This window comes from Stegostoma tigrinum, chromosome 24 (assembly GCF_030684315.1).
Source record: "Stegostoma tigrinum isolate sSteTig4 chromosome 24, sSteTig4.hap1, whole genome shotgun sequence".
NCBI lineage: Eukaryota > Metazoa > Chordata > Chondrichthyes > Orectolobiformes > Stegostomatidae > Stegostoma > Stegostoma tigrinum.
The window spans coordinates 7436446-7446280 of NC_081377.1; the positions used below are offsets into that span (position 1 = coordinate 7436446).

Sequence of the window (9835 nt, forward strand, 5' to 3'; positions counted from 1 at the left end):
ATAATAAAATGTGAGGCTGGATGAACACAGCAGGCCAAGCAGCATCTCAGGTGCTCCTGAGATGCTGCTTGGCCTGCTGTGTTCATCCAGCCTCACATTTTATTATCTTGGTGTTGGAGGCATCTTGACAGATACATGAATAGGCAGGAAAGAGAGGGAATACTGACCACACAAAAACAAGGGGCTTTTAATTTAGAAAGGCATCATATGTTGATGCAGGATTGGTGGGCTAAAGGGCCTGTATCTGTGCTGTACTATTCTTGGTACAGTGTGCAAGCTTTCTTGGCATTGATTTGTGTAAGGCCTTGTTGTCAAAGACAAGAACAGAGATCTGGGGAAACACAGCAGGTCTAGCAGCATCTGTTGAAAAAAAGCAGGGTTAATGTTTTGAGGTGTAACTTAAAATGTTAACTCTTTTTCCCTACAGATGTTGCCAAACCTACTCTGTTTATGCAGCATGCACTGTTTTTTTCAAATTTCCAGCATCCACATTTTTGTGTTTATACAAATCAAAGACATTAACTTATGGAGCAAATGCATTAGGTTGGTTCACAACTTAATTTGTGTGTAAAGACTACATAGGCTTCCTTTGTTATTTGTCTCATGTACTACAACACGAGAGGGGACATGACTGTGTTGTGTAAAATTGATAAGTATAGATAGGGTAGACAGGAAGAAACTGCTCCCCCCTCCTTGATGGAGGGATCAGTGATCAGTGGCATAGATTTAAAGTAAGATGCAGAGGTTTAGAGGAGGTTTGAGGAAAAACTTCTTCACCCAGAGGGCGGTGGGAATCTGGAACCCACTGCCAGAAAAACTGGGAGAGGCAGACACTCTTACAACAACTAAGAAATATTTAGATGTGCATTTACAATGTCAAGGCATACAAGGCTATGGCACAAGTGTTGGAAGACGGGATCAGGACAGTTGACTGGGAATCAATGTAGGTTAGCAAACACAGAGGCAACAGGAGAACAAGGCTTGCTCTAAGTTAAGATACGGCCAGCAGAATTTTGAATGGCCTCATGTTTATGGAGTGTAGGATGTTGGAGATTGTGTGGGAATAGTTGAGCTGAAGGTCACAGCATCATGAATGAGGGCTCCTGCATTGGATGAGTGGGGGCGGGTGAAGTCAAGATGCGACAGAAGTGGAAAAATAACCGTTCTTAAAGATGGTGTGAATATGAGGTCAGAAGCACAGCTCTGGATCAAATATGACATCAAGGTTGGGATGAGAGAATGGAGTTGAGTGGGAACCGAAAACAATGGCTTCAGACATTGCAATATTTACACAAAAAAAACTGTTAGATTTTCACTTCTGCAGATCCAGCACTGAAACGTGCACCTGATCATGGAGTGATTCAGTAGATGCTTTAAAAGAAAAATAGATGCTTGCATTTTTATGTCCTGAAGAAGAATCATACTAGACTTGAAACATTAATTCTGTTTCTCTCTCCACAAATATTTCCAGACCTGCTGAGATTCTCCAGCATGCTCTATGTTTGTTGCATTTATATAGCACATTCGTTTAGGACATCACGTGGACTTTACAGCATATAAAGTACTTTTGAAATGCAGTCGCTGTTGTAACATAGAAAACACAAGTCACAATGTTTTGTCACTTCTATCACACAGCACAGTCATAATGATCAGATAATCTGTCCTTTTAATGTTAATTGAGGGATAAATATTGTCAGGGCATCGTAGCAACTTCAGTCCTCCTGCTCTTTATCAGAATAGTATTGTGGGATTTTTTTCGTGAACCTGAGAAAGACTGGATGATAGCAATAAAAAAACTTTTGGAAATGTTAGAATGCATCAGGTATAGATGAATATTGTTTTATGTATAAGTAATTTACAGTTTTTAAAAGGTACCTCTCGATTCTGTACCACAATCTTCACTTGATGTTAAGATTCAGGATTCTATTCTGTATTTGGAACTTTACAAGCTCCTTTTTCCTCTCTTCACAGCAAGCATCTTTGGAGCACTCTTGCTGAGACCACCTCCCAGTGCCACAAATCAGGGTGATGTTATTGAAAATAAGAAGGCAGCACAGATGTTCATTGCACGTTTATTATTGCTGAAGGATTGTTAACCGAAGCAGCCTAACCCAGCCAACATAGTGTTTATTTTCTAGTTTTCAATAAAACTGTACAATATCAGTCAAGAGTATTTTTGTATAAAGGTAAATATCTTTAGAGTTACGCAAGCAATTGTGGAACACAAAATGAAGATTCTACTTACTTGTAATCTAATTATCTTCATATGTTTCAAGATTCAGAGCTGGAGTCATTCTTGTGACCTCCTTAGAGAAGCATTTTATAATGCTTTTGATATCATATTTTGTCATGCATCAGGTGCAGGGAACTGCCAATTTTGTATGCACGTAATTTTATAGTTTGAAAATGCAGTCACCATTTAACAAAAAAAAACCAAGAAAACCCAGTACAGATGGAAATCAGAAACAAAAACAGAAATTGCTGGAAAAGCTTAGCAGGTCTGACAGCACCTGTGGAGAGAAATCAGACTCAACATTTTGGGTCCAGTGACCATTCCTCAGAGCAGTCATTGGACTCAAAATGTTCACTCTATTTTGTCCTCACCACTTAGTCTGGCCCTGAATGCATCAGGCACATAGTACATAACATTTGCTATACGTTTTCAATACAAAGGCAGTACTTCAACTGATTTAAGCACAGAAAGTATTTTGAGGTTATTCAGATAATTGCTTCACATATAATTCAAATATAATTGCTCACCATTCAGTCATTTCAGGCTGTCCCAACTTGTAGAGTTGACTGATACTGGAGTTGTTTGGACAGTGCTGGCTATGGTGATGAAGTGACCAAACCACTGTCTATTTAGTTCCATTCTGCTCTATGTGATATAATGAAAACTTTGCATATTGCATAGACTGTATCCAGGTATATTTTCTAAAAAATCAGATAAATATAACAATATAGAGTCTCAGAAGTCCTCTTCAGATTAACAACATCCAATTTTGACTGTGAGTTGGACAGAATTGGGAGACTGCTTTGATGGAGCCACTTTCTGACCATTGTTTGAGCGCATCCATAAGAAATATTGAAGGAGTAGATATCTGATGACAGTACTTAAACAATAATGTTAAATCTTTAATTTCTGAAGTTGTCAAAATTCTGTGTAAAATTGATCTAACCCACAACTTTGGGTACTGCATTTGGTGGACAATCACAATCATAAGATGTTTACAAAGTTAGCAGGATAATAGTCTTTGTGGATTGAATGTCAGTCACAAGAAGTTGCCCCCATGCAACAAATATGGTTTGTTACCTTTTAATTTGCAAAACATGCAGTGATAGATGTGATTTCAAGCTACTGATATCAGGGTAGAATTAATTTGATCAATACGCCTGTCCAAGTACACAGACTCATTCACAGGGAGAAAAATGGTACCAGACTTACGCAAAACATTTCCCATGTTTAAACAAAGTGAATCATCAGAGCAAAGAATTTCTAAGTGAAAAGATTATATCAGTGACTAAAAGAGAAACTGATGGAGCAATATGCAGTGTTTGCAAATCTCAGGCCGTGGAATGAATCTTCATTTGATCTGTTTAGAGTTATAAAGGGGATTGTGTATATATGAAAGCTTTTCTTTCCTTAGTCTTGATCAAAGGTTTGACAAATCGAGTCACGGTTAAATCAGGACTTCTGTATAAATTTGCTTATCTTTGTAACATAGCAACTGCAGTCAGAGCAAACAAGCATTGAACAAAACAGAACGTGTAATAAATACCTGTAATTCAACACCTACATTCTGGTGTCTCCAAGTGAAGTGGTTACCCTAGTATTAAATTTGTACACTTCGGCAAATTTGTTAATCTTACACTGAACTTGCATGTTGCAGGATTAAGTTGATTTATTCCATTTATGCTTAGATCGTGTATATTTTTAAACCTTAAATTCATTGTAATGATTCTTATGATTGTATCTTTTTATTACTCCCGTCCATTTATTACTCCTTCTCAGTAATTTGATGTTGTATTTTCCATTTTATTTTTCTAATTTATGGGCCAAATTCTAACTCACTCAAAAGCAATTCACCTGCACAAAATCAGAATCAAGCCTTTGTACGTACTTTATGGTGTGAAGTAATTTCACTCTTTTCTGTGAAACAGAATTCTGAAGCTTTTATTATATATAAGGCTTTTCTGGTTTGAGTGATTTCACATGTTGGACAAAACTCAGGGATTCCTCCATGATAATATTATTCACTGTTGTCTTATTCCATTTTATTTGTCTGAGGGAAGTTAACATTTTCACTCCTTGGTCACCATTTCTCCTCAAGATCTTCTTGAGAGCCTTTAGCTTTTGAAGCCAATAGAGCAGTGAGGCTATTAAAGGATACCCATTCCCAAGCCACTGATACAAATTGTTCTTGACAAGCTGCCAGGAGACACCTCACAGCAGTTACAAATAACTCCTTATTTGTTATATAGTTTCTCCATTTCCTTCTCTACCTCTCATGGAGTAGCTGAACAGCTTCCTACAGACAGCAACTTCATGGAAAAGGTTTGAGGTTTAAAGTTCATCCCTATGCTACACCTCCACTATACTTCTTTAAAACTATACTGAGACATAAAAAACAATTTTTGCCACTCTTCCACTTTGGCTGAGCGCTGAAGCTGATTGCTGAGTATTTCCATTGTGCTTAAACAGGCACACTTTAAATGCACAGGTAACCAGATGAATCAACTGTAAAATTTGTTGAATTTCAGAATCTGTGTGCGGCCAGAACTTTAATATACAGACTTCTAAGATTTCCAGGTTCATATTCTGGTAATGCATTTGTTATTTGAGAATTCTAATATGGTGCTGAAAATGTTCAAATTCCATAAAACATTACTTCATAAAAGTTATTTTCAACTGCTGTCTTTGAATCCATGTTGTCATGGCAGAAGGTATGGTGTGATAGATTCTGGCTTGATAGATCAAAGTTGGAACGTAAAAATATTCAAACAGTGGATTTGAGTTTGAATACTGATTCAATGTCATCATTAAATAATTACAGGCAACATGAAAGCGATTTAGCTTATCTTAATATATCTAACTAGACTGAACCAAAAGTCCATCTATTTCATTGTCCAGTTTGGTTTTTTGTCAATAGTTGTGGTATTTTTGCCATATCTTCTATATGAAAATTAAATATTCTTTGTAAGAAGAAAGTACTCCTGGCAATCCACCAGTATTTACTTGTTTAAACATGTGATCTGAAAATTTACCCAAAATACATGTAGTTTTGAGCTAAACTGATAGCCTTGCTTGTGGCTTACCTCAGTCCACTTAGGATGTCTCATTCTGAAAGCAAGGTTTAAGTAGGTTTGGAGCAGGGACCTTCCATGATGAATCTCCATCTTATATCGAGTTCTGCTCACAATCAACGTGTTTCACATGATCCTAATACCTTCAGTTTAAAATTCATAACATCGAAATTAAATCTTGTCTGGGTGCAACTGCTCCATTTCTACAATATCCATACTCTAATCTCTCCATTTCACTGGATCTTGAATCCTGTGCATCCACCTGTCTTAGCCCTGTTATTGGTTTCAGTAATCTTGGCTCCATGATCAAAATTTCCTGTGCTAAATATCCCCGTTTCTTGTTTTGGTCTATGTAAACGCAATGTTGTTCACTCTGTTGCTGTAAAAATGATATTAGCTTTACATCTATTAATTGATTCTATTAGTTTACCCAACATTAAACTGATAGTGGTATATTTCTCATTAATGTGTGTCTTATTCTTCATCCTTTTTGACTGCAGAATTTGGCCACTTGTCAATTGAGAAGAAGTGACCAGTGGCTTCCTTGTATCAATTATCACTTCTCTAGGCTCTAATTCCTGGTTTTCTTTGCCATTCTGAAATTAAAGTTTCATTCTTGCTGCTTATCCAGTATATGGTAAAGGATGCATAGAAATTTCCACCAATATTGAGAAGATTGCAGTTATTATTTTTGATCTCTGCCCCAAACTCAGTTCCTCAACTACCAACTCAATCCCTCTGTGGCTAAAGTCTGAGGTTAAAACCAGTCTGTCCGCAGCCTTGGCATATTTAATCCTGAAATGAGCCTCTGACTTCACATTCTCATACTATGTCTAAGACTGGGTATTTCCACTTCTGAAATATCTCATAACTTCATCCCTATCTCAGCTCATCTGTTAATGAAATCTCATCCATGACTTTGTTATCTCTAAACTCAACTATTCCGATGTACTCCTGGTTGATCTCCTACATTGCACCCTCAGTAGATGTGACATCATCCAAATTATGCTGCCCATCTCTTAAGTTCCATTGTCTTCTCATCCTAACCTGTTTGTATTATTTGTGGCTCTGATTCCTTCTTTGGTTACCTTCCTGGTATTGAAACAATGAAAGAATTGTTTATATCTGCAGCTTTTTTTTTTCAAATAATGTTGTCTTTCTGAAATATCCTCCTAGCACATTTCTTAATGTTTTATAATAATCCTTGAGAACTCCGTCTTCTCCTTGTAGCATCTTAGTTAATTTGATTCTGTTCTGTTGAGAGGCATGTATGTCTGTATGTATTTGTGTTGCATGTGTAACATTATACCCTTAAAAATATACCACTGCTGCATTATGGAAATATTGTTGAACCTGCTCCTCCCATCTTTTCTTTGAAATGATCTCTTTTAAAACTATAAACTTATCATTGCATTGTGTTGATTTGCAAGCTTCAGTACAACTCAGAATGTATTGCATTTTAGACAGTTAAACTTGCCTTGGAAACTTGTGCCAAATCACTGACTGACACAAATTAATATTTGTGTGGGTTCTTCATGTCAGTTGTCAGTGTCATGATCCCAGCTGCGATGCTGACATCACCTATTTACATCCAATTGAGCATAATATGCCCTGACCAGGGGCAGTGACAAAAGTTTCATTTAAATAGGTATCTCCATGCACAAGCAAGGTTCGATATTCAGTTATCAGGAAAACCCCCCACCCTGCCAGATCATAATATATTAATAGTTTATTACTGTACGAAACTGGTATAATGATGTGTGGGCAGAGGTACCGATTACCACAGTAAATAAATGCTTGAGGTATGGTAATGTTTTAAATAAAGAGCAAAAATTTCTCCCTCATGGTTAACCATAATAAGTAATGAGGCCAGAATAGCCAAATCCCAAGCTTCAGGCAGCATAAGAACAGATCATAAGCAGACTTTTTCAATCCCAGCAGCATATAGGTTTTTAAAGTGACATCTGCCATCTGTTCCAGTTAATTATGTAGAGCAAACATTGACCAAGCAACCGATTGAGTACTCCAGCATCACTTTCTAGGTAGGCCTTCCAGTAGCTGTAGCTAACGGACTTCAGTATCTAAAGCATGTGTTCAGTAGGCTGATTAGTGATAGCATGGTGCTTCATCTGTAAAGAAAAGGGGTAGAAGGGTCAACAGTGCGAGTTGTCATATCTGCCACCATTAACAGGCTTGTGGAAAAGGCCATCACACCCCCTGACTGTATGGGGGGAAGAAAGCAAGATTTGGGGTCAAAGAATGTGCAATTCAAGTTCCTGAAAGAAATTTCAACAGCAAAAATCTTGTAGAAACACCATACCTTTTGCTGATTTTGTTAACATGGATTGTGTGTCTGGCCTTCCTTTCTGTCTATGCTGAAAATTTATGATGCAGTATGTATCAAAATGAATCACTGCATAACAAAGTGTATATCAGCTATTAAAGGTGACACGCAACTGATGTTTTTTTGCCCCAGGGACTAAGAGCTATCGAATTGCTGGACCAACTATTTAATATTCTGTTATGTAATGCAAAGTTGTTACTTTTGTATGTATGTGATTTATTAAAATTATTTATACTTAATAGAAGCCTGCATTGTTTTCACTACAGCTGAACTCGTCAGCATCACTTGAATAAGCACAGTTTAATATTCTGGTGTTATGCACCATTTTCTGTTTTAAGCACAGTTTGATGATTGTAGTCTTGAACTGAAATTTGAGGTGAAACCCAGCATTGCATATTAAATAATTTGCATGTTTCATTCACCAGTCTTCCAACCGTGGGTGCAAACAGGAAGGCAGCAAAGCCCCTATCCTCACCCTGCCAGCTGACTAAATGAGCCCTCCACCAAATACACTTCAGCAGTGGGCATCAAACTTGTCATCATGCTAAATCATTAATTTTCAAAACGTATATACAGGCATTGCATGGTACAGAAAAATTTCACAAGGATGGTACCTGGAATTTGTGGGTAAAAATATCAGGAAAATATTGAAAAGCTGTGTCCCCTATTTCTTGACCAAAATTTGGAGGATGACTTAATTCATTTGTCTGAAAAACTTTTGAATTCAAACTAAATTTATTTCCCTACAGATTAGAATTCACTAATTTAGAGAGTGACTGAAGGTAACAGTATAGGTGTATTCATGGAGAAGCAGGATAAACACATGAGGAAGGTAACAATAGAGGGTTATGGTAAAAGATTCACATGAGGAATGATAGGGAGCAGCTTGAGTGGAACATAAATATCACATGGACTGGTCGGGCCAGTTTGCTATTTTGGTGCCATTTAACCACAGTATGACCTTTAGAACTCAACTGGGATGAAATGCATCTTTTCTTTGGAATGGCCATAGTGTCAAACAAAGTAAACTATCTGTTTTTAGAAACACGCCTAATCCACCTGAAGTTTGGTAGGAAAGCACAATGCTTCTCAACTTCAAATTCTGCCACCTATTTATTTATCTGAACACGAAGCAAAAATAGTAAATAAGCTTTTAACTGGCTCACTATCCTAAAATAAAAGTTGTCCTGAAAGAAGTCTAAAACGGATAAAGATAACTTTGAAAACATTTCCCAGGATGGACTTTGGCTTAATACATTTACAGTACAATGGGCCAAATGGCTTCCTCTTCTGAGCATCATTCGCCAAATTATTTTGGTTCATTCATGGCATGTGAGCATCATGTGCTAGGCTAGCATTTATTGCCCATCCCTTTCATAAAACACTATAGTCCTTGGGTTTTAGGTATACCATCAGTGCTAGCAAGAAGGGAGTTCCAGGATTTTGACCCAGTACCAGTGAACAACTACAGCAAGTACAATTCTAACTGAGGATATGTGGCTTCAAGAGCTTGCAGATAATGATGCTACTGTGCATCTGCCCCTGTCATGAGCTACAACCAAGCGAGGAGAGGTGTACCAGTAAGAAACCTACTATAAGTGTATTTTCAGTGACAGAAAAAGCAATTTAAAGTTTTGCCAACCTTGAAAAAATTAACAAAAACATGGAATCAAGCATGCACAAGCACTGAGTTAGAAGGGGATCGTGTCCAGTTCAAAAACAGGGCAAAAGGAATACAGTCCTCAGATAAGTTTTAGTAACAATCAAGTTGTTTCTGTACATCATTAAAAAATGGGATTTGTCTTTGTGTGTTATTATTTCAGGCTTCTGCATTCCTGATCCAGTGAAAATCATGATACTAGCATACCATGTAGTAGCAGTATCCTGAAGAGTCATTTTTAATTATTGGAGGGGCCAAGGCAAACCTAGAGGCTTATCAAGCCTAAGACTGCAGTCATCGAGCTACTGCTGATACAGACTGTACAGCAAGTAACTGTCACCAAAAGCACATCTGTGAAAATTTTGTGATCAGAGATAATGGGAACTGCAGATGCTGGAGAATCCAAGATAACAAAGTGTGAAGCTGGATGAACACAGCAGGCCAAGCAGCATCTCAGGAGCACAAAAGCTGATGTTTTGGGCCTAGAACCTTCATCGGCCCGAAACATCAGCTTTTGTGCTCCTAAG

At 37.5% G+C, this 9835-nt stretch overlaps 1 protein-coding gene across 6 annotated transcripts in view; it reads left to right on the top strand.

The window, feature by feature from the left end:
- The window catches only part of inpp5b (inositol polyphosphate-5-phosphatase B), a 172061-nt gene extending 164189 nt beyond the window's left edge, over positions 1 to 7872 (top strand). For 5 of the 6 annotated variants that reach the window (XM_048558257.2, XM_048558258.2, XM_048558259.2 and 2 more), the window contains one exon: positions 1972 to 7871. In XM_048558257.2, the coding sequence (XP_048414214.1) occupies positions 1972 to 2096 (125 nt within the window). In that variant the 3' untranslated portion in view covers positions 2097 to 7871. Of the gene's footprint in view, positions 1 to 1971 lie in introns of all 6 variants that reach the window. The other variant, XM_048558256.2, reaches the window with a different exon arrangement.
- The last annotated feature ends 1963 nt before the right edge of the window (positions 7873 to 9835 follow it).